The following is a 24418-nucleotide window of genomic DNA, read 5'->3' on the forward strand; positions in this document are numbered from 1 at the left end:
GATTCTGGACACCTGGCAGGAGTCTGGAACCCGATCGTGGAAAAGCTCCGGGAGACTCCACGTGGCGGAGCCCAGGGGCCCGGCTCATTGTTGGTGGTGACAAAGGAAGGAAGGAAGGAAGGGGCGGGAAACGGCCCCATAATGTGGGTTCTGCGCCTACTGCGGAAAGTGTAGCGGCTGTAAGTAGGCTGGGTTTCATCTAAGCCACCACCCAGAGAGGAAGACGAGAAGAGGAGGAAGAGGAGCAGAGCCAGGTTCGAGCGCACTTGAGACCGTCTTCACACGCTGCAAACACACGCATTTCGAACCGCGAAAGCTACGTGTGCACGTGGCAAAGAATAAAACGCCCTTTCCGGCTCCTTTGGGGGTGGGCAGGGGAGTGAACGCGTCGTTTCGCCAAATCTTCCCGTTTTTCAAGGTAGCTTGGGGATCCGGCCGTGAACTTTCACAAATTTTAGGCACTGCCAAATAATGAAAACTCTGCTACAATTAAAAAAAACAACCAGTACTTGGGTCTAAGAAGACATCCCTTGAGTCCCAAGTCTGGGATGAGTTTAACGCCCAGAGCTGTTAGGGAGACCCGAAGTGACTTTTTTCCGACAAACCTCGGTGTTTCGGGAGAGCATGGGACCGGGAGAGGACCCGGGCGGGGGCGGGCGGGTGTGTAGCGGCGCGGGCCCACACTGCGCCTGCGCGCGCTGCTCGCGGACCTACGGCTTCGGAACCCCAAGTGCTTGCACCCCAGGCTCGGAAAGGGGCCGCTGTCTCAGGAGACTTTTAGTAGGGTTCCCGGCCCGCCCCGCCGCCATCTTTGCGCCCGCCCCGCCTCACCCCGCGTCGCCGCCTCCTCCCCCTTCAGAAGTTTCGCGCCAAACTGTCCGGCCTACAAAATGGAGCCCGGAAGGAGGTCTGGATGACGTCAGGCGCCCCGCAGCCAATCCGCTTCGGCGGCCGCGCCCGGGAGGCGGGGCTCGCCGGTGCAGAGCGATCCAATCGCTGGCTGCGGAGCCCTGGTGAACCAATGAGGGCGCGGCGGCCGCGGCTGGCGGAGGCGGAGTCTCGCTTTTCCCGCGAAAGTCGGCGGCGGAGCGCGGGGCGGCGGAGTGAGAGAAGGGATAGGTGAGGCCGCGGCGCCCGGGCGGCGGGGACCCCGGGGCCGCCTCGCGGGGGTCGGCGGGCCCTGCGTTTGGGGGCGCGGTCGGGGCGGGCGGGGTTGCTCCTGGGAGACCTGGGGTCGCGTCGGGGGAGCGCCAGTGGCCGAGGAGCCGGCGTCGCAACGCAGGGAGGCCGCGCGCCCGCTGCAGCACTCTGTCCCCGCGCCAGGTGCGGTCATGTCGGGCTTCGACGACCCCGGCATCTTCTACAGCGACAGCTTCGGGGGCGACGCGGCGGCCGACGACGGGCAGGCCCGCAAGTCGCAGCTACAGAGGCGCTTCAAGGAGTTCCTGCGGCAGTACCGCGTGGGCACCGACCGCACCGGCTTCACTTTCAAGTACAGGTGCGCCCGCGGCTGTGCGTTGCACGTTGTGTCCCTGGGGTTGACGTTTGAGCGAGTCACCTGTTGGGCGGGCTGCTAAGAAGTCAGCCAGAGCCACTGGGCCCTTTTGGTTCCTTTTCCGGACCTGTTGCTTTACTTCTTGCTGTCCGTGCATGTCATGTCCGTGATGCCTTGTAAGCTCAAGTTCACTGCGGGTGCCAGAGGGGAAGGTGGTAGGTAGGATGGATCGTTCCCGGATCCCGATCTTGTAACTTCTGTGGGTTCAGCACCTGCTGCTTGTGCCAGGCCAGGCACTGTTCCAGGTGCCAGGCTATGGGGCTGAATGCGCTGGGAAGGTCCTGCTTTCGGGTCAGCGTACAACCTGTGACACATGCCCAATCCTCCTAAGCCCTTCTGATGCGGAGAAAGTGAGTTTGCAGGTCCAGCCTTGGGGCTGACTGGTTATTATCCGGTGACTTCTGAGGGACCCTCTAAGGTGACTTCTAAGTCCCCCTGGGCCTCTGTTCCTTTGTCAGTAAAATGGGCACAGCTGCTCCCGCCTCTGCTTAGTCATGCACCCGCTGACGTGGACCACCCATGTGTCAGACACCGTGCTGGGTGTTGAGGTGCAAAGATGAAAAGATTCATACCACCTTGCCCTCAAGAAGCGCACACGTCAGCAGGAGTGAGGCATAGAGACCAACAAAGAGATTACAGGCTGTTAGTCCCTTCAAAGGAGGAATGTAAGAGAGGAGTTAGGGAGGGCTTCCAGGGGAGCCCAAGTTCGGGTGACCCTTGAGCAGATAGAAGAGTTCAGGTGAGGGAGGCATTCCAGAGGGGAGCGGTTGTGTGCCTGGGCAGAGGTGTGGGGTGGCCTGTGATAGCAAGGGGCTCCCCGACGTAAGGTAGGAGGGGATGCAGCTGAGGAGCAGCCCCTGCGTAGGTCACTCGTCCCCAGATGTGACTTTGGGACAGTAGTCCCATGGGATGCTCTGTAAAAAGGATCTACAGACACGGTCTCTGCTGCCTTCAGTCTCCAAGTTCGATTTGGGTGCCTTGTTCGTCCCCGAGAGAGTTAAAGGCTCCGGGAGTCCTGTAGTGGAAGAGCCGGTTTGCTGTGAGAGATTCCCAAGCTGATCTGTGCGCGGAACCCTGTCTTTGAGCCATGAAACATTCTCTGCCTGCCTCCTGGACCGCTTCTGTGAGGATGGCTCTGGTGGCAGTGGGGGACCTCTGCAGCATCAAATAACAGAGCCCCCTGGGATGCGATGTGTGTTTGAGAGGAGTGGGGGGCCGTGGTGGCCACTGTGTGGGCACATTCGGGGTGCAGGTGCACCTCAGGCAGCGTTGGTCTCTGCACCCTTCCCCGCCCCCACCCCGCCCCCTGCCCCCTCCAGGGATGAACTCAAGCGGCATTACAATCTGGGGGAGTACTGGATCGAGGTGGAGATGGAGGACCTGGCCAGCTTCGATGAGGATCTGGCCGACTACTTGTACAAGCAGCCGGCTGAGCACTTGCAGCTGGTGAGTGGGACCCTGTCCGTGAGCCCCCAGGGCTGGTCTTGCTCTGATCATTAACGGCCTGTCCCCTTCCTCCTCTCTAGCTGGAGGAAGCTGCCAAGGAGGTGGCTGATGAGGTGACTCGGCCCCGGCCCAGTGGCGAGGAGGTGCTCCAGGACATCCAGGTCATGCTCAGGTCGGATGCCAGCCCGGCCAACATTCGGAGCCTGAAGGTGGGTCCACTTAGAGGCCGGTCGGAGGGTGCGGGGGCAGCTGCATGGTGCAGAGGACCTTTGGAGACTGGCACACCTGGGTGCCAGCTGTGTGATCCCGAGCCACTCACTCGACCTTTCTGAGCCTATTTCCTTCTCTGTAAAATTGACTCATTGGACAAGTGTTTACTGAGCTCCTGGGGGTGAGATATTGATTTGGCTCCTGGAGAAACAACAGTGAACTGAAGGACAAGCTCCTGTCCTGGAGGAGCTTCTGGCCACTGGGGGGAGAATGAGTAAACCAGTCAGCGTCGCCCAAGATAGTTTTGGAAGATTGTAAGTGCGATGGAAGAAATCGAGAGGGTGATGAGAACGTGTGGGGGCCCTTCTGAAATGACAGATGGCATCCTTGAGGAGGTGACACCCGCGTGGAGATCTGAGGTTGAGAACGAGCAGCATGCACACAGCTCAGGGAGAGCATTCTGGGGAGGTCGGGGGGCAGGTATGGCTAGTGCATAGCCTGAGAGGTGAGGAGGGCAGCAAGTTCAAGGCCGTGTTGAAAGGCAGCTAGCGTGGCTGCAGAGCGATGAGGAAGCAGGGGAGGTTGGCAGAGCCAGGCTGTCGTCCAGTCCTTTATCTGTTTTATTCTACACATACTTCCGGAGTGGCTCTTATGCTCCAGGAGCTGGGCGAGACCCTCAGTGTAAAGGGCCACTTGTCCCCATTGAGCTTACAGGGGGAGAAACGGACAAGGAGCATTGAGATGGTTTCAGGTACGGTGAGGCGCATCACGGAGAAAAGAAAAGAAAGTGGGGGCAACGTGACAGTGGCCGAGGGAGGTGGGAGAAGGCCTCTGAGGAAGTAATGTTGGAGCGAACGCCAGCTGTGTGACAGCCTGCGAGAGGAGCACTCCAGGCTCAAGGAGGAGCAGGTGCAGAGGCACTGGGGGATGTTTCAAGGGACAGGCAGAAGCCAGCGTGGCCGACCCCAAGGAGTGAGGCTTGGGGAAGGAAGGAGGGAGGGGGCGGAGGCCAGGCCAGGGCCTCTCCAGCTGTGGAAGGGAGCTTAGATTTTCCTCGAAGCACAGTAGGAAACCAGTGGAGGTCTAAGTAGGAGAACGGGCTGATTGTATTTTTGAAAGATCTTGGGCTGCTGTGTGGAAGGAGAACTTGTGAAACAGGCAGAGTGGAAGCCAGGAAGCAGTGAGTGACGGGGATGACGGTGGTGGTTCTGTCGTAAGGTTGTGCGAATGAGATGAAATGATGCACGTGGCTGTGCTGTGAACACTACGGTGCTGCCCAGATGGCACCCACTCAGCTAACATCACTCCCCTCCACCGTGCGCTGCACCCAGAGGGCTGTGCTCTGGTCCTCGCTCCAGGCCCCGCACCCTATCAGGCCTGCCTTGGTTAGCACGGTGGGAGGCCTGTCCCAGACGCCGCGCTGTGGACTCGAGGCTGTGGACTCTGGAGGCTTCATCTCTGTATTCCCAGCACCAGGGAGGGGCTCTGGGACCATGTTTGGAACCAAACTGAGTGTCACATGTTTTTCTTGTCCGTGGAGGTGGCATTGGACTTGTGTGGGGGCAGCTGTTTCACCAGAGGCGAGCCTCAGCCCCACCCAGGGACAAGCCTCCGAGTCTCAGACTCATTGGAGAACGCAGTGAATAGCTGGTTCGGGTGATGGGTTCCTGTAATAGAGGAGGAGCCCTTTCTAGAAGGTTCGCTCATCAGGGACTGCTCAGAGGGGCTAAGGCAACCTCGTCCTTTCCAACGCTGGGATTCGGGAGTGCAGGATACCGCAGCTTTGTCGATTGCTTTCCAGAAAGCCTGCTCCGTGGTTTCCCGACAGTTCCGGTGGCCCCGGGCCGCGGCAGGCACAGGTGGCTCTGGCCTCAGTTCCCAGAGGCGGGCCGGCCTCCTTCCTCTGTTCCCTCTTCCTTCTCCCCTCCTCGTCTCCCGGGCTTCCAAGGGGGCATCAGCACGAACCAGTGGCCTGCCTGTCTGTCCCTGAAAACCTGCTGGGAGTGGGAAGAAAAGACGGTGAAAGGAACTTCTCTTGTTTTTTTTGGTTTTTATTATAAGAAATTACATGCATGAAAGTGGAGAGAATAGAGTGCTGAATCCCATATACCTGGATTTAACAGTGGTTAACACTTTGCCTTATTTGCTTTCTCCTTTTTTTTTTTGCTGAAGTATTTTAAAGTCAATTACAGACTTAACCATTTTATCGCTAAATCCTTCAGTAGGTGTTAAAACAGATCTTTGTACGTAGTCTCGGGGTCCCCAGCTCCCTTTACTAGCCACCCTCCCCATGCTCTGTTGCAGTCGGACATGATGTCGCACCTGGTGAAGATCCCGGGCATCATCATTGCGGCGTCTGGGGTCCGCGCCAAGGCCACCCGCATCTCCATCCAGTGCCGCTCGTGCCGCAGCACCCTCACCAACATTGCCATGCGCCCCGGCCTGGAGGGCTACGCCCTGCCCAGGAAGTGCAACTCGTGAGTGGGCCTGAGCGCCCCGAGGGGCCACGGGAGGTGACAGCTGGGTGGAGACGAGCAGGATGAGGATGCAAGAGGCACTACCTGCAGCGGGAGGGCCGGGGCCAGGGTGTACCATTGGGAGAGGCACGGAGCTGGTGCCCTGGGGCTCAGGGCTGTGACCCGTTGTGCTGTCCCTCTACACTGGGGAGTTCTGCCCCAACTGGGCGCCTAGATGACCTTTGCAGGGAACCCAGGGTTGGGAGGGAACAGCAGTTCAGGGGAATGGGTCTATCTGGAGTCTTCTAAAGCAAACTGACTTGCTGGGCCAGATCCAGAGGGCCCGGGAACAGGGCCATGCTGGTTCATTTACATATTGCCCATGACCGCCTTAGCGCTACACAGGCTGGCCTCTGCCCTCAAAACCAGAAATGTTTACTATCTGGCCCCTTACAGGCCAGGCCTGCTGCCGCTGCTCTGGAGCCCCGCCCTCGCTGGCTGCCTCTTGTCCTCCTCTGTCGCTTCCTGCCCAGCATCCTGACCCTCTGCTCTGCTGCTTGTGGGGCCCCAGGGCTCAGCCACACTTCTCTGTTCTGCACTCCCTCCTCGTGATCTCAGGCTTCAGCACTGTCCATGTGCAGAGGATGTTTGAATGTGGGTTTCCACTGAACTCTGGACTCAGATCTGGCTGCCTGCAGACGCCCGCAAGGGTGTCTGATGGGCCTTGCAGACTTGAATGCGTCCCACTGAACTGATTCCGTCCCATCCCCGGATCTACCCCTCCTCCGTGCCCCTCCCCGCCCCACCCTCACCACTGCCACTGTAAATGAAATGCCATCATTTTCAGTGTTGGGGCCCAAATCCTTGGTCTCATAATGTTCCTTTCCCTCTTGCATCCTTTCGGCTCTGCCTTGCGGTTTCTGTGTAGAGAATCGGACCATTTCTTCCCTCCTTCGGCGTGTCTGCTTTGCTCCATGCTGTTGTCATTCCCCTGGAACGATGCAGACCCCTCCTCCCTCACCCCCATCTGCCCTCCACCCAGCAGCCAGGTGACCCTTTCCACTGCAGCCCATCCAGTCGTCCCACCTCACCCAAAGTCCAGTCCTGTTGCGGCCTGCGCTGCCCTCCGCGGGCTGCTCCCGGCTCCCTCTAGACCAGCCTCGCTGCCCCCTCCTATTCCTGGATACACTAAGCACACTCCAGTCACAGGCTCTTGGAACTTGCTCGTTCCTCGGCTCAGAACATTCTTCCTCCCTGCTCTACTGTCTGAGGCCTCCGGTCTTCCGCCAGCTTTCTCCTCAGGCAGCAGCTCACAGAGGTGCCGGCGCCGACCCTCCATCTCATGCTTGGTGCCGCACCCGCTCACCCCCTTCTCTGCCTCCTTGACGGCGAGGCCCTGTTCTGTCATGTGGTTATTTGCGGGTTTGGTTTCTCAGTCCCCTGCCTAGAACTTGAGTTCCGTGAGAGCAAGGACTTTAGTTCACTGCTGTGCCCTCGGCACCTGGGATAGTGCACGTAGTAGGTGCTTTGCTGTAATAGTTGGATAATAATGTCATTATGTAGATGTAGAGGTTTGTAGAGGCCTTGACCCTGAGAAGGGTCCCGAAGTGCCCAGACCTCCCCAGAGATCCTGGGGTTTGAGTGGGGGTTTCATACAGTTGCTGGCAATCTGGCCCCTTTACCTCTGGGGACACTGAGGCCCTGCGAAGGGGCTGGTTGTGTGACTTCTCTGCCTCCTGGCAAGTTCATGGAAGAGCCAGGCCCGGAGCAGGTCTCCCGTCCTGATCCAGCGTGTGGTCCCGCACAGGGCTGCCCTCCTCTCCCAGCTGGTCCCGGAGACTCTGAACTCACTGCTGGCCACGTCCTGTCGCTGGCTCCTGGGATGGGCCCCCTGGGTTTGGGGTTCTCCAGTGACCCTGTCTCCTCCCCCCATACAGGGATCAGGCCGGGCGCCCCAAGTGCCCCCTGGACCCGTACTTCATCATGCCGGACAAGTGCAAGTGCGTGGACTTCCAGACCCTGAAGCTGCAGGAGCTGCCGGACGCCGTGCCCCACGGCGAGATGCCCAGACACATGCAGCTCTACTGCGACCGGTGAGGGCAGGGGTGAGGGCCGTGTGCCCAGCTCTGGACCATCCAGCGTGGTGGGGGGAGAGAGTGGCTGTTCCCGGAACGCTTGCTCTCATCCCGACTCCCATGATGTGCAGGGCACGCAGCCCCTATTTTGTGGGTAAGGACGTGTAACTGACTCAGTGGAGGAGCTGGGCCTCCAGCCTCTGTTCTTCTGGGAGAGTCTCTCCAGCCCTCTTAGGCCCAGAAGGCCCCAAGTGGCAGAGCTGGAGAGCCAGCTGCTGGGAGAGCCCCTTCCCGCCTGACGCCCCGTCCCGCCCTAGTCTTCCTGTTCAGATTCCTCCTTGGATTTTGCTGAGCGAGTGGAAATGGGGAGAGGGCGCTGGGCTGGGGCTGTGCCCTCCACTGGCCTGGGAGGAGCTTGGAGATGTTGACCAGGGTTCTGAACCTTGGCCTGCATGCTCTCGCATTGCATGCAGGTGTTCTGTGCGTGTGCATTTCTCTGAGGAGCAGATAACACGGCTTTCCACAGCTTCGTCAGTGGCAGTAGAACGTGTAGAAGTCAGATTGCTGAGCGATTACATGAATTGCTGAGCAATTACATGAGTTGCTGAGCCGCAGTTCCTTATCAGTAAAATGGGGACAAAGACAGTCCTTCATCTCTTATTGGCTGCTGTGAGATTAAATTTTAAGATGTGTGTTAAGTGTTGAACACAGTTCCTCAATACAAACTAATGTTTGGTGTATGTTAGATTATTCTCCAAGTGCTCTGCAATCCGCAAAGCTTAGGCAGTGGGGTGTGGGGAGAGAGGAGTCGTGGAATCCTCTCATAGAACATTAACATGGCCGAGATGGGCCTTTATGGGACGTGACTCTTTCTGATGTGGAAAGCACTTTGGTGTCTGTTACCTCACTTGATCCCATGAAAAGTCGAGACAGGTCAGATCACTTTATTGTCTTCCCCAGGCTCAGAGAGGTGCAGTGACGTCTTTGAGGTCGCACAGCTTCTGTGTGTCAGAGTGCAGACACGTGACCCAGTGTCCCCTCCACGCCACACTCGTTCTTGCTGGTGGGACCTGGAGACTTCTTGTTTCAAGATCTTATTTTTTAAAAGAGGAAATGAAAGGCCAGAGGCAAAATGACTTGGCTGAACTCATGGACCCATGAAGAGGCAGCTGGGGAGTGGCCCTCGCAGGGAGGCTGGGAGGGCAGGAGGAGCAATGCTTCCCTGAGATGGCAGCAGCTAAGATAAGATGCAGATGGGGTTTCTGAAGGGCTGGGGTGGGCCAGCCCTCTGACCCCGGCCAACATAACAAACGAGCTCTTGATGGCAGTGGAAGGGTCGGGCTACCGCCATGACCTAGGACCGGCAGCACCATCCTCCGGGCAGCTGAGCCACCCAAGTGTGGGGTGCGTTGTGATGAGGGAGGGGGACCCGTTGTCTGGGCCTTGTGGGGATGGAGTGGTCTGGAGCAGGCTCAGGGCGTGAGGCCTCTGGGGGAAATGCTGAGGGGTCCATGAGTGTGACGAGGTGGCTGGAGTCAAGGGTATGCTGTCCCCATCGGGCTCTCACCTTTTCTCCTTCCTCCCTGTCCTCTCAGGTACCTGTGTGACAAGGTCGTCCCTGGGAACAGGGTCACCATCATGGGCATCTACTCCATCAAGAAGTTTGGCCTGACCTCCAGCAGGGGCCGAGACAGGGTGGGCGTGGGCATCCGGAGCTCCTACATCCGTGTCCTGGGCATCCAGGTGGACACAGACGGCTCTGGTGAGTTGGCTTTGAGGCCTGGCCTGGTCAAGAGGCTGTGCTGCACCGGAGCCGAGCCCCGTCATCCTTCCCCTGGGTTACTGTAGGGCCTCCGCCCTGGTCTCATCGTCCCCACCCTGGCCCCATCGTCCCCACCCTGGCCCCTAAGTGCCGTGTGCTGCATAGCAGCCAGGTGACTGGTGTCGTAACTCCTCGGCTGCGAGGGTGCTCCACCCCCCGGCACGATGGACACTTCCCTGTGGTCCCCGAGGGCATCCACCGTCTGGCCTCCGGCTCCTCAGACCCCCACCCCCACGCACTGCTCTTCCCCTGACTCACTGGGCCTGGAGCACACAGGTCCCTCCTGAGGGGAGGACTGGGGTCTCTGTTGGCTCAGACCGACGCTTGTGCTGCCCTGGCTCTCAGGGCCCTGCCGCCTGGGAGGCCCTGAGCCAGGACCAGGCCGGGCCGGGGGCTGCAGCGCGTGCTCACTCACACAGCGCTCATGCACCTTCCCCCCCTGCCCACCCAGGCCGCAGCTTTGCCGGTGCCGTGACCCCGCAGGAGGAGGAGGAGTTCCGGCGCCTGGCCACCCTCCCCAACGTCTACGAGGTCATCTCCAAGAGCATCGCCCCCTCCATCTTCGGGGGCACAGACATGAAGAAGGCCATCGCCTGCCTGCTCTTTGGGGGTTCCCGCAAGAGGTGGGGATGCAGCACACTCCCCCCGCCCCCGCGTCTGGGGAGAGGATGGGTGACTTGGCCCATAGGACAACAGCGCCTGATGGTCAGGACTGGAATGCTCTTTCCGTGTTCCCAGGACCCTCCACCCTGCCTGCTACTCCCAGGCACCTTTCCCAGCTCCTGGACTTGCTGTGAGCTGGCTGGTGGCCGGTCCATGCTCTTGACTCAGAGAGGTCCCCCGACCCTGGCTCGGGGGTGGCCTTGGGCGTACCTGGCAGGTGCAGTGGGGAGAGCTCTGGGCTCGGAGCAGGGACCGAGATTCAGTCTCTGCTGTGCCACTTATTTATTGTGTGACCTTGGACGAGAGACATCTCTGAACCCAAGGTTCCACGTGAATAAGACAGGTGAAAAACCTGACTTTCAAAGGACGTCATATGTCCTTCTGAAACGATAAAATAATAGAGGTGTAGAAAGTAATAAATATTATCAGCAGCTGTTATTTACTGAGCTCTTACCATGCGCCAGGGCTTCTGGTAAGTGCTTTCATGTGTCTGAAACCCAGTCAGTGCTCAAATTAACTCTGTGAGAAAGTTACCATCAAGCCTCCCCACTTTTTTTTTTTTGCTGAGGAAGATTAGCCCTAAACTAACATCTGTTGCCAATCTTCCTCTTTTTTTGCTGAGGAAGATTAGCTCTGAGCTAACATCTGTGCCAGTCTTCGCCACTTCATATGTGGGATGTCACCACAGCATGGCTGACGAATGGTGTAGGTTCATGTCTGGAATCTGAACCTGTGAACCTGGGCCGCTAAAGTGGAGCATGTGAACTTAACCACTGTGCCACGGAGCTGGCCCCTGCCCATTTTATAGATGAGGAAATTGAGGCACCGAGAGCTAAAGGGACTTGGTCACAGGCACTTGGAGGGCCAGGAGCTTGTCCCGTGGTGCCTGTTCCACTGTACTGTACGTAGTCTGCTGGTGGCTCCCGCTCTTCCAGCTGCAAGGGACGTTCAGATGCTCACTGTGTGCCGCAGCCCAGCCTAAGTGCCGTTTCCTTTGACCCTCCCCTCCCTGGGCGGCAGGCCATGTCCCCATCCTTAGCTGGCTGTGAACATGAGTCTCAGCCCAGAGCCCCTGCCTTCCCGCCTGCCTGGAGGCTCGTGACAGGTTGGGGGGGGCTGACGACCAGCCTGCATTGTGACCAGCCTGAGTCCCAGCCCTTCGTGGATTCTTACCCCTCACCACCTGCCCGTCCTCCCCCAGGCTCCCTGACGGACTCACTCGCCGAGGAGACATTAACCTGCTGATGCTGGGGGACCCGGGGACGGCCAAGTCCCAGCTGCTGAAGTTTGTGGAGAAGTGCTCTCCCATTGGGGTGAGTGCCCGGACGGGCTGTTCTCCTTGCTGCCCCAGCAGGGCAGGTGGCCGCAGGGCAGGCCACCCGGGATCTCTTTCTCAGTCCTCTCGGCTGTGGTCAGGTGGCCCAGAGGAAGGGAAGTGACGGGTGTGTTCAGGTTTGGGGTGGCGGGCGGAGCGCTGCCCTGAGGCAGGGTGGGCTGGGGTCCCAGCTGGCCAGTAGTTGGCTGCGGACCTTAAGCAGGTCACCTAATTCTGAGCCTCAGTTTACCCATCTGCCTAGTCATAATAGTGACGACAGTTGCAGGGAAGCTCGCGGCTGGGCGCTGCATGAAGTCTTTGCGTGCAGTCTCTCATTTCAGGCTCAGCTCTGTGCGGGGGTGCTGTGGCCCGTTCAGGGATGAGGAGATGGGTACGGAGTAGCTAGGTGTCTTGCCCGAGGGCCCACAGCCAGTAAGTGCAGCACGGGGATTGGAACCCACGTGTCCGTGGGCTGGGTCCTCTGTGCTGTGGTAAGGGGGTCTGGGGCATCGGAGCGGGGTGAGGGATGTGCAGGTGGGAGGTGGTCTCTGGAGAGAGAGGAAGTGAGCCAATGTCCTGTGACATCGTGAGCCACATGTGTAGTTTAGAAATTTGTAGTAGCTGCATTAAAGTTGTAAAAGGTTAATAACTTCATCCTAGTAATATTCATTTAACTCAGTATATCTCAAATATTATTTCAGCGTGTAGCTTAATATAGAAAAATATTAGTGAGATACTTAACATTCTTTTTAGCACTAAATTGGAAACCCGTGTGTCTTTTACGCTTGAGCACAGCTCAGTTAGGATTTGCCACACTTCTAGGCCTCGGTGGCAGCATGTGGCACGCTGTCTATACAAGATGACAGGGGACTCGGGTGGGGAAGCCTTTTCCTGGGAGTCGGGAGTCATCCTAGCCCTAGGGCCACCTGGCCCCTGGGCCTCAGTTTGCTCCTCTGTGAGCTGGGCCCCTAAGAGCTGCTTCCCGGAGCTCCGCTGAGCGATGCCTGGGAACGCCCCCCCGGGGAGAGCCTCTAGGCCGGGCTGGGGCGGCCTCCCCATCTGGAGGGAGGAGCCCTGAGATCTGTTCTGTGCTCTGTAGCCAGCTTTGTGACCTTAGGTGAACCACAGCTCTCTGGACCCCTTGACTTGGGTCAGAGCGAGGAGCTGGAGCTGTGTGGGGTCCTGACACTGGCCCCGTCCCCGCCCCCAGGTATACACGTCTGGGAAAGGCAGCAGTGCGGCGGGCCTGACAGCCTCGGTGATGAGGGACCCCTCGTCCCGCAACTTCATCATGGAGGGCGGGGCCATGGTCCTGGCCGATGGCGGCGTCGTCTGCATCGACGAATTTGACAAGGTGAGGCTGAAAGCTGGGGGCTCCTGGTGGTGGTGTGGCTGGGCTGTGGCCCTCTGTGCTCGGACAGCAGACATTGCCTCCGACTTGGAGGCTCATGTTGAGTCCCCAGGCCTGTCACTACAGAGTGACTTTGGGAAGTAGCTTAACTTCTCCCGGAGTGGGGAGAGAGGGGCTGAACCCCGATGTTGTCACTGTGATGAGAAGTGACCCGGTCTCTGCCGTCGGCCTGGCGTGGAGTGGGGCCTGGGAACTGTACTGCTCCCGTCCCCTGCACCTGGGTCTGATGGACGTTTCTCTCCCCCGTGGAGATGCGAGAAGACGACCGTGTGGCCATCCACGAGGCCATGGAGCAGCAGACCATCTCTATCGCCAAGGTGAGCGGCCCTCCCTGGTGAGCCCATGGTGCCAGGGTGCCGGGAGGGGAGGCAGGGGCCCCATCCTCAGGCTGCTCCCAGTGGCCGCGCCCAGTCCATTTGCTCCGGCCTCTGCTGGCGGCAGCAGCAGCCCTGGAGTGGCGTGTGTGAGTGTGTCCTGGGGTTCTGCATGGTCTCCTCCTCCCACTCCTCCTCAGGCCGGGATCACTACCACCCTCAACTCCCGCTGCTCTGTCCTGGCTGCTGCCAACTCCGTGTTTGGCCGCTGGGATGAGACGAAGGGGGAGGACAACATTGACTTCATGCCCACCATCCTGTCCCGCTTCGACATGATCTTCATCGTCAAGGACGAGCACAACGAGGAGAGGGATGTGGTGCGTAGGGCTGGACTCCAGCCAGGCCCACGGTTCTGAGGGAGGGTGAACGAGAGGCTTGGCCTGAAGTCCAGACCATTAGGTCCAGCCCGTAAGTGGGCAGCCGAGGAGGCGGTGGTTGTGGACCCCAGAGAGCACTGAACCAGGGGTCTGGGTTCCTCCTGTGAGGGATACACAGTGTGATTTGGGGTGAGCCCCTCTCTCCGTGGGCCTCAGTCCCTTATATATGAAACGGCGGAGTTGACCTTGGTTGCAAGTAGTAGAACTGCCGTCTTGGGAACGTCCAGCGTGGAGGTCTGAGGCCCCCCCGGCTCCTGGCCTTGGTGATGGCGGGGCTCCCCCCGTCCCTGCTGCTCTGCCCTGCCTCCTGTGGAGGGCGGGTCTCGGGCAGCCGCTCCCTGTGCCAGAGAAGGCTCTGGCTGCTCTGGGATTTTGTCGTATCAGCTAAAAGGAAAGAGGGGGCCTCGTCTTTTCCGTTAGTTCCACCTCTGCCAGCTCTTCCCTCCCTGACTACTCAACCCGTGTGTTGGGACCCAGGCTCGGGAGGGCCTGCAGGCTGACCCAGTGTCCCCTCTGCCCCCAGATGCTGGCCAAACACGTCATCACTCTGCACGTGAGTGCGCTGACACAGACCCAGGCCGTGGAGGGCGAGATCGACCTGACCAAGCTGAAGAAGTTCATCGCCTACTGCCGAGCGTGAGTCTGGATGCAGGCGCCTGGGAGTGGGGTGGTCTGGCTCCCCTGGGGTGGGAGAGAACCCGTCCCCCAGGCCTGCTCCTCGCGCAGGAGGCCTGAGATGAGGCCCTTCCTGGGGTTTTAGTTCTGCTGACCCTGCTCTGCCACTTTCTGACTTTGCCCAGGTTACTCAGTGGCTCTCGGCCTCAGTTTCCCCATCTCCAAAATGAGGGCATAGGCTGACGATGGTCTTGAAGGCCAGCTTGACCCCTGTGCGGGGAGGCAGGGCAATTTGGCCGTGGGCTCTGGGTGACGCCCGCACCCACTCTGTGACCTGGAGCGAGTCCGTTGACCTCGGAGCTTTGCTCTATTGGGTTGACGCCTTCTGGGGTTTTGTAAGCATCGTTTGGCGTGTCGGCACCAGCTCAGCGCTAGGCACGTGGCAGCTGCGCCCTTATTCCTTCCCGCTCACAGGTTGCTGATGGTGGTACTTATTCTGTGCTGGGTGTCACTAGTGTTCTGTGTGTAAATGAACTCTGGCCCTCCCCCAGAGCCTGCGAGGTTGGGGTGTTAGTACTCCACTTTGCAGATGGGGAAGCTGAGGCAAAGAGAGGTTAAGTCGCTTGTCAAGGATTCTCCACCCTTGGGTTTTAGCTCTGATAAGAAACAGCAGAGGTGTCTGTCAAGCATCTCGGCACAGTGGCTAAAAGCTCAGCCTCTGGGGCCCGGTGCCTGGGTTCAGATCCTGGCTCTACCTCCTTCTCCCCATTACGAGTCCTTCCCATGGGGGCGAAGCCTGCAGTTGTGTGGGTCCCTAACTCATCACCTCCACCGGGGTGCTGGGTGTGTGGTGCCCAGCGGTTCCTGGGTCTTCCTTGTGGTTCCGAGCTTGCTGTGGTCTCATCCTCAGAGGCTCAGGTCCTCAAGTGTGAGTCTGAGAGCCCTGGATTCTAGTCCCCCCTGGATGCAGCGTTCCGGGTGGCCTTGGGGAGCGTCCTGCCTCACTCTGGCCTCAGGCTGGGGGTTGGGTGAGGTGATCTAAGGCTCCCCTGAAGCAGTGACTGTCGGTCAGCTGTGGGGTGATGGAGGGGACAGGATGGGGTAGATCTCCGCCCTCCTGGGACAGTCTGATGTGCTCCCCTGCTCCTGGACAGCAGTCTCCGCCGAGCCTCCTGTGGGCGTTGTTGTGCATCACGTCCCTGGATGTGTTGGGGTGGAGGTGTGCTGGGGCTGCCATCAGTGGGCCGTGGGCTGGGTGACGGTGCCATCGTTAGGCGCTGTGTATGGGGCAATGCCCGGCTCCTCATCCGACAGTCATGAGGCACGATTTTCACCCCTGCAGAGGGCCTGGCTTCATTCCACCTGGTTGCCGACAGAGGCGCCTGTTTTCCTCTCCTGGTGTGGCTCTCCCTGGCGCCTGCCCATAGCCCAGATGACGCTAAGATGGAGTCATCACGGGGAAGCAGGCAGCTGTGGAGCGCTGGGAAAGCGCATGTCTGCGGGCTGGCAGAGGGCTGGGAGCCAGGGTGGGCGCCCCAGGACTCCTTGCCGCCCTCACGGCAGCCGCTCCCCATCCTGCAGGAGGTGTGGCCCCCGGCTGTCGGCAGAGGCTGCGGAGAAGCTGAAGAACCGCTACGTCATCATGCGGAGCGGGGCCCGCCAGCACGAGAGGGACAGCGACCGCCGCTCCAGCATCCCCATCACCGTGCGGTGAGTGGGCCGCAGGGCTGGGGCATCCTGGCCTCACGCAGCAGGGTGAACCCGTGCCCGGGGCAGGGCTGCCGCCAGCACAGCAGGCCATGGCGCCACCTGCTGGGCAGGAGTCATCCTTTTGGAGTGCAGACGGTAGTGTCCCTGCTCATCTGTATTCTTGGTTTCTTTAAGGCTGGGAAAACCCGGAACCCTCCTTTCTGATTTCTGTCTGGCTTCTGCCACGGGGGGAAAGCATGAGGGTGAGGGAAGGCTCCAGGCCTGGGAACCAAGAGACCTGGGTCCCCGCCCAGTGCCCCTATGTGACCGCAGGGAAATTGCTTTCCTTCTCCGGGCCTCAGTTTCCTTAGCTTGTCTCCTTCTTGTGAGTTTACACAGTGGAGTGGTGGGGGCTGGACCTGCCTGGGTTGAATCCTGCCTCGAGCACGGCATAGTTAGGAGTGGCTTTGGCTGTATGTAACGGAAAACCCAGGTCAAGTAGCTTAAGTAAACGGCAAGTTTATTTCTCTCTTATGTAACAATGTCCGAGGGGAGCTGCTTGGGACCGGAGTGATGGTTCCTCAGACAGCAGCCTGGGCTCCTTGGGGCTTGCCCCTGTCCTCATCGTCCAAGACGGCTGCTGGAACTTCATTCCAGCGCATTCCAGGTAGCAGGAGAGGAAGGAAAGGAAGAGTCCAGCCTTTAAGGCACTTCCTCAAATTTCCACATGACGTTTGGACTTACCACTTATGGGCCACACCTTAGCCACCCAGACGCACCTGGGAAATGTTTCCTAGCTGGGCGCCAGGTGCTGGCATAGAAATTGGGGTCCCTTTACTAAGGAGGGAAAGGAGACGAGCCGTGGGGACAGCCATCAGTCTCCTCTGTCATCCTGCTGGGCAGGCACCTCCCTGTGGTGGGGTGGGGCAGGGGAGGGATGGTGGGCTGCGGCCGCCCCGGCAGCCTGTTGCTCCCCACAGGCAGCTGGAGGCCATCGTGCGCATCGCCGAGGCCCTGAGCAAGATGAAGCTGCAGCCCTTTGCCACCGAGGCGGACGTGGAGGAGGCTCTGAGGCTCTTCCAGGTGTCCACGCTGGATGCCGCCTTGTCCGGCACCCTGTCAGGTGAGCAGACGCTGGGACACAGTCTCGAGCCTGTGGGCCGGGTGGCGCGCTGCAGGCCTGGAGTGCGTGTGCCTCCTCCTCTGCCTTTGCTGAGCGTCTCGGGGCTTCCTCCTGGCAGTCAGGCCCTCTCCCTGTTTCTCCCCCAGCCGTTTTCCTCGCAGATGGGAAAGAGCAGCTTCCCTCTGGGTCCTTGGACACAGGCCCCTCAGCCCGCTTCACTTTTGAGGACTGTAGTGTCACTCTTGGTTAAGAATGGTGCTCCGTGCGCCTCCTTGTTGAGCTCAGAACCGTTCTGAGTACTTCCAGAGCTCCTGCCCTCGTCGTCCCTACGGCAGACCCCAGAAGCTGGGCTGGGCACTCAGTCCTTCCCGTCTTAGAGAGTGGGAAGCTGACGCTCAAGAGGACTTTCCTGTGCCCAGGGTCTCCGGTCGCTCGGCTGGAACGTGGGTCTCTCCTCCCCGGGGCCGGCGCGGTCGTGTCCCTCCTTCGGGCACAGCGTGTCAACAGGCCCCCCCAGAGCGCTGGTTGTGTGCCGGGCTCTCCCTGGGCAAATCCCTCCCTCCGCCCAGCAGACACTAACAGGTGCTTAGCATTTGCCAGCCCCTGCTCGGTGCAGGGGGCGTAAGAGCGAAGACCCACAGCCCTGCCTCGGGGGCTCTCGCTCTAGATGGAGGGGGACGGGTGGCACAGAAGCAGACAGGTGAGGTTTGGGGAGTGAGCAGTGCAGGGGGAGGCCTCGCAGGCCAGGCGCATTGGATGGGGGGATGCGTCCACATAGGGTGGTTGGGGCAGCCTCTCTGAGGAGGTGACATGAAGCAGGGAGCAGCGGGAAATGAGGAAATGTGGCTCCCAGGGGGAGAGCACTGTAGGTGGAGGGAAGGCTGGGTGCCAAGTCCCCGAGGAGGGAGCAGTCTTGGCATGTTGCAGGAACCACCCAGGGCCAGTGTGGCTGGAGCCAGGGGAGGGAGAGGGGGACATGGGTAGGGCCTGGTCCCCCAGCCTCCAGGGAGACAGTCTGCGCCCTGGAGGGGCTTCCTGGCACATGAGACGTTTGCTCACGGAGGGCCCTCTGGGATGCTGAGTGCGCAGAGCACAAGTGTGGTTTGGGCAGTGAAATTTGAGTTGGGCCTTGCAGGCTGCATAGGAGTTTGCCTTACAGACTCCCTATTACAACCTGGAACCTTGAAGTCCCCTCAGTGGCTTCCCCGACTGGGGTCCCTGCCTCTGTAACTGAGACACGAAGGCCGCTGCAGGCCTTGGTCAGCAGGGGAGGCCCACCCTCAGCAGTCGTTGAAATCATGACCTCCTGCTTGGCCGGGCTCCTCAGGGCACCTCACAGATGTGGTCTCCAGGGCGACTGCCCGCCTCCTGGGTCACAGCTGGGTCCCCGCCTGCTCTCCGTCTGAGATCTGCTCCTCCAGGAGTTGTCCCTGCTGCCTGTCCAGCCGGATGCAGTCCATGCGTTAGCAGCTTTCTTTCAGAAGTCAGCTCACGTTCCTCCGCCCTCCAGAGGCTATTCCTCTCACCAGTCAAAGCGCCTCCTGTGCCGTGGCCTCCAGGGGCCCTCAGGACCCGGCCCCTAGGGACACAGCCATGTCCCTGGGGTTTGAATGAGTCACGGTGGTCCTACTCCCCGTCTTTGCACCTGCCATCCTCTCTGCCTGCAGTGTCCCTCCCCCACGTGCACCTTGTCCCCTGACTCCAGGTCTGTTCAGTTGTGTCCTCAGCCAGGCCCTCCCTGTCCCCCACATGCTTGTCCTTCCTTCCTCTATTGTCTCTTCTGAGCCTGGCTCCGGCCGCTCTTCCCTGGGTCAGAGGCCCCATCTCCAAGCCTCCCGCCATGGGCGCTGAGATCCCCAGCGCCCGTCCCCACCCGTCTCCCTTCTCACGCCTGCAGGGGTGGAGGGCTTCACCAGCCAGGAGGACCAGGAGATGCTGAGCCGCATCGAGAAGCAGCTCAAGCGCCGCTTTGCCATTGGCTCCCAGGTGTCGGAGCACAGCATCATCCAGGACTTCACCAAGCAGGTGGGCCTTCCTGGGGCTGGCGGGGGGATAGGGGAGGGTGCACGGGGTCTCCTGCTGGCTCCCCATGGCCTGGTTCCCACACACCAGCACCGGTGTCTTGTGCTCAGCAGACAGGCCTGGGGTGGGCAAGGGGCAGCTGTCCCCCGTCCAGACCCGCTCCACCCTTTGTTCCTCTCCTCAGGGCTGCTTCAGTCCGGGGCAGGAGTGTCTTTTCTGTCCCGTTAGGAGGAGAGACATGTGGCTGGCGTTCTGGTGGAACCACACCCAGGCTTCCCCCACCCCTATCCATCTATCCTTTCCCCACTTTGCTTGTGGGGTGGGGGCACAGAGCCAGCTCACTGGGCGTGGGCCTCTTGACCCCATGGAGAGGAGCGGGGGCCGTCTAGGTGCTATGGAGAACCTATCCTTAAGATCACAGGAACAGTCCCAGTTTCTGGTCTCAGCTCCCTCACGTACATTATCTCAATTTGATTCTTAGAGTGGATTTATGCAGTACTTCTTACCACACCCATTCTGTAGGTGAGCAGACTGAGGCTTAGGTTTAGGGATGTCAGGAGCTTGGGTTTTAGTTAGATGGACTTGATTGAAGCCCCAGCTCTATCAATTGCTGTGTGACCTTGAGCAAGTGACTTAGTCTCTCTGTGCCTCAGTTTCCTCCCCTGTGAAATGGAGATAATTACGTGCCAGCTGCATTGGGTTGTTGGAGGGAATTAACGTATGCGAAGGCTCTGAAGAGGGCGGGCCCGGAGGAGGCGCTCAGGAAGCGTGAGCCCTTCGGGTCTCAGGAGACCAGTGTGAAGGCTTAGAAAGCTAACATGGAGCGGGGTGTCCCGGGTCCCCTGGGAGGCACGCTCCTGCAGCTGGCCTTGTGTCCGCAGAAATACCCGGAGCACGCCGTGCACAAGGTGCTGCAGCTGATGCTGCGGCGCGGCGAGATCCAGCACCGCCTGCAGCGCAAGGTCCTGTACCGCCTCAAGTGAGTGCCGCCCGCGCCCTGGCCGCTGCACGGAGGGCCCGCCTGTCCTGGAGCCCGAGCGGCCGCCGCCTCGCCCCAGCGTCCGCGCCTGCCGCCGTCCAGCATGTGTGCCCCTGGGCCTGTGGAAGCAATAAAGCCGGGGTGTGTGTGCACGTCTGTGGGCTTCTGCGCCGGGCGGCCTGTCGCCGCATCCTGCCCGCACGGCAGGGCGGGTGTGGGGGAAGGACGAGCTGCCCAGCAGGGTGCGGTGTGCGGAGGGCTCGGAACGGTGTGAGTTTGGCCCACCTCGGCTCTTGCCCAAGGCTCGCTGGGTGGGCAGGAGCCGAGGTCTTGCGTCAGACTGGCTGGACTCCCCCAACCTTTCCATGCCTGTTTCCTGATCTGCGAACCGGGCTGACACCAGGACCAGCTTGGCAGGGTTATGTGTGGGATCCGTGAGCTGCTGCTGGTGCAGTGCCCAGGCAGGATGGGCAGGGTGGTGAGAGTGATGGCATGTGGGATGCAGGGACCTGGGTTCCCACCAGGACTTAGCGCAGAGGAGGGCGCTCGGCAGGCAGGTATGCTCCCGGCGGGCCACCCATGAGCTGTGGTCTGGCGGAGGCCCCGGCTTCTCTGGGTCTGCCGGGTTTTCTGGATATGCCGTGATTGACTTGGCCTTTTTTTTGTCTGGTTGACATCTGTCACCACACGTAGTTGGATGTTTTTTTCCTTGCGATGAGAACTTTTAAGATCTATTCTCAGCACCTTTCAAGTGTCCAGTGGAGTATTATTAACTGTAGCCGCTGTGCTGTATGTTATGTCCCCACGACTGACGGATTGTATAGAAAGATTGTACCTTTTGAGCCCCCTTGCCCCTCCCCTGTCCCCACCCCGCCTTTGGCAACCAGCATTCTGTTCTCTGTAAGTTTGGGGGTTTTGTTTTTAGGTTCTACATATAAGTGAGATCGGGTGGTGTTTGTCTTTCTCTGTCTGACTTAGTTCACTTAGCATAATGCCCTCAAGGTCCATTCGTGGTGTTGTAAATGGCAGGATTTCCTGCTATTTTATGGCTGAATAATATTGCATTGTGTATACAGACCACCTTTTCTGTATGCATTCATCCATCAGCGGGCGCTTAGGTTGTTGCCATGTTTGACTTGTACATCGTGCTGCGGTGGAGGTGGCGTGCCTGTCTTTGCCAGTGAGCAGTTCCATTTTCTTTGGATAATTACCGAGAAGTGGAATTGGGATGATATGGTAGTTCTATTTTTAATTTTTTGAGGAATTTCCATACTGTCTTCCATAGTGGATGCACCAATTTACATTCCCACCAGCAGTACACAAGGGTTCCCTTTTTTCCACATCCTCGCCAACACTTCTTTCTGGGTTTTTTTCCGCCTTTTTTTTTTTTTTTTTTTTTTTTTTAAAGATTTTGGGTTTTTTGCTTTTTCTCCCCAAAGCCCCCGGTACATAGTTGTATGTTCTTCGTTGTGGCTCCTTCTGGTTGTGGCATGTGGGACGCTGCCTCAGCGTGGTTTGATGAGCAGTGCCATGTCCGCGCCCAGGATCCGAACCAACGAAACACTGGGCCGCCTGCAGCGGAGCGTGTGAACTTAACCACTCGGCCACGGGGCCAGCCCCTTTTCCACCTTTTTTTATAATAGCCATTCTAACAGGTGTGAGGTGATAGCTCATTGTGACTTTGATTTGCATGTCCGTGTTGGCCATCTGTATGTCTTCTTTGGAGGAATGTCTTCTGCCCCATTTTTTAATCAGATTTTTTTTTTCTGTTGAGCTGTATGAATTCTATATATATTTTGGATAGTAATCCCTAGTCAGATAGACGATTTGCAAAGATTTCCTCCCATTGTCTAGGTTGCCTTCTCATTTTGTGGATGTTTCCTTGGCTGTGCAGCAGCCTTTTAGTTTGATGTAGTCCCACTTGTTGATTTTTGCTTTCGGTGTCAAATCCAAAAAATCATCTCCGAGACCAATGTTAAGGAGATTACCACCTATGTTCTAGGATTTTTATGCTATCCAGTCTTAAGTTCAAGTATTTATTCCATTTTGAGTTGATTTTTGTGTTTGGTGTAAGATAGTGGTCCAGTTTTAGCTAACTGTCCAGTTTTCCCAGCGCCACCTATTGAAGAGACTGTCCTTTCCCCATTGTGTAGTCTTGGCTCCTTTGTCGTAAGTTAATCGACCTCATGACATGAGCACGGATTTATTTCTGGGTTCCCTATTCTGTTCCATGGATCTGTGTGCGTCTTGCGTTTATCATCAGTAAGCTGGAGGTCACACGATTCTTCCCCCAAAGTCGTGAGTTTTGAATGGTGGGAAGCATGAGCCACAGCAATATTGGAGAAAATCAACAATACCAGTTTTCTGGTCATTATTTTGCCAAATATTGAAATACCAATATGAGTATATTTTGGTTTTAAAAAGGTAGGATTCACAATATTAAAAATCAGTGAAATAAAATATTTGATATTTAAAATACATGTAGACATATAAAGCCTCAGGGAAAACATGAATTTAGAAATGTTAAACATTTTATTCTAATAAATTATTAGCACATGAAGTGTTTAGAAATCACCACCACATAAAAATGAAGACAAGTGTGAGGAATTCACAGTCAGGTTATTCGACCTTTCTAAGAACACGAACTGGAGAGCTTGGTGCATTGGCGTGGTCGGTGTGGAGCCGCAGGTGTACTGAGCAGGAGTTTCTAGCTGTGCGATGCTCTTTCCCACCACACCGTCCGGGAGATGGAGAGGAGAGGAGCTCCCCACCGCCTGCCTGTGACTCAGTCCTGTTCAAAGCCTGCCACTGCTGTGATACTCTGGGGGAGAACTTTCCAGAACAGCTCTGTGGTCTGGTTCGAATGCAGTCTTCCGAGAGCATTATGGGCTTTTCCGGTTCCTCTTCACCTTTCCTCTCTAGGGTTGGCCGGTCCACGGCAGATCTGATTGTCTGTCCCTGTGTCTGGGCTGTTGAGAGCAGAGTGGGCGCCAGCCCTGTGGTGATGGTTTGCCTCTCGGAGGTGGAGCGGGGTCTTCCTCCAGGGACCATGTCCACCTGAGGGCCATCAGTGATGGCGGGTGCCCCATCAGGGGGGCTGCCGTGGTCACTCCATCTTCTCACATTTGTGGGCTGGGATGCACTCAACCCCCCAGCAGTCCTGGGTGCTGGTGCTGTGGTCACCATTTTACAGATGGAGAAACAGGCTCAGAGAGGCATGTGTCACAGCAAGTGAGGGCAGGGTCGGGATTCCAACGCGCTGTGCTTTGAACCCCGCGCCGCCTCCACCATGTCCTCACTGAGCAGGGCGCTGGGGGAGAGACAGTCCTGGCCTGGAGGAGGTGCCTGTCCCCAGGGAAAACTGCCCTGGCATAGTCACTGTCCCCTGGGGTAGAGGGCATGGCTGTGGCTGGCGCAGTGCTGAGGGACGGCTGCCTCGGCTGTGGCTGGTGGGGCGGCAGTGGGGCTTAGAACTCATGGGGCAGCACCAGCCTTCCTGCAGAGAGGCCTGGGGCCTGAAAACACTCAGGCGTCCGGGGGCATCTGGGGACGCTCCGAGCCTGCACCAAGGGACGGGCAGGAAGGGAGGCCGCCAGAGCACTGCTTCCCTCCGCAGGAGTGGGGAGGGCTGTCCTCAGGCCTCTGCAGCCCGGCAGGTGTGGCTCAGATTGTCTCCCTCCCCGCTCCTGACCCCTGCCTGCTGCCTGCTGCCTGCAGGGAGCTCTGCTCCTGTCTGCTCCTCCACCAGGCAAGTGCCTTATCTCTTGGCCTGCCTTTGCTCATTTGTAAGAAGAGGATGACAGCAGTCCTGCCCGCCAGGGGTGGCCGTGAGGATTATCTGAGATAAGAGACCAAACCACAAAAAATACTGATTTTAAAAAAATGCAAAAGACAAGCATTCCTCATATCAGCTCACCAGAGAAGGTTTTCTATCTTTGGTGCTGTAACAACCCTTTTTCCTGTATATTTAAACGTGAATGTAGAAGTTTTATTTGACGACAAATGATGTGAATGGAAGCTTCGGATCAGCGAAAGTAGACACTTGCTTTAAAACATCGTGGGGAGGCCAAAGAGTGCATTACAATGATTTCCAGTACGACTTTTGCTAATATGGAGTTCAGAAATAAGCATCTTTTGCTTAAAATCTGAGGCAATAAACATAGTGGTTAAGAGCGTGGACTCAGAGCCATGGAGCCTGGTTCCAGTCCTGGCTCTGCCACGTTCTAGTTTGTGGCCTTAGGCCACTTCCTACACCTCTCTGAGCCTTAATTTCCTCATCTATAAAG

At 58.3% G+C, this 24418-nt stretch overlaps 1 protein-coding gene across 1 annotated transcript; it reads left to right on the forward strand.

The window, feature by feature from the left end:
- Positions 1–993: 993 nt before the first annotated feature.
- On the forward strand, positions 994–20284 carry MCM5 (minichromosome maintenance complex component 5). The gene is made up of 17 exons (XM_001499894.5): positions 994–1119; positions 1324–1498; positions 2875–3001; positions 3082–3210; positions 5516–5688; positions 7605–7760; positions 9338–9504; positions 10016–10187; positions 11429–11540; positions 12753–12896; positions 13205–13270; positions 13468–13644; positions 14228–14340; positions 15901–16029; positions 16989–17131; positions 19029–19156; positions 20035–20284. Exons 2-17 carry the CDS (start codon positions 1332–1334, stop codon positions 20134–20136), a joined length of 2205 nt encoding a protein of 734 aa, XP_001499944.1. The 5' UTR covers positions 994–1119; positions 1324–1331; the 3' UTR covers positions 20137–20284.
- The last annotated feature ends 4134 nt before the right edge of the window (positions 20285–24418 follow it).

The sequence above is a fragment of the Equus caballus genome, chromosome 28 (assembly GCF_041296265.1).
Source record: "Equus caballus isolate H_3958 breed thoroughbred chromosome 28, TB-T2T, whole genome shotgun sequence".
NCBI classification, from domain to species: Eukaryota; Metazoa; Chordata; class Mammalia; order Perissodactyla; family Equidae; genus Equus; species Equus caballus.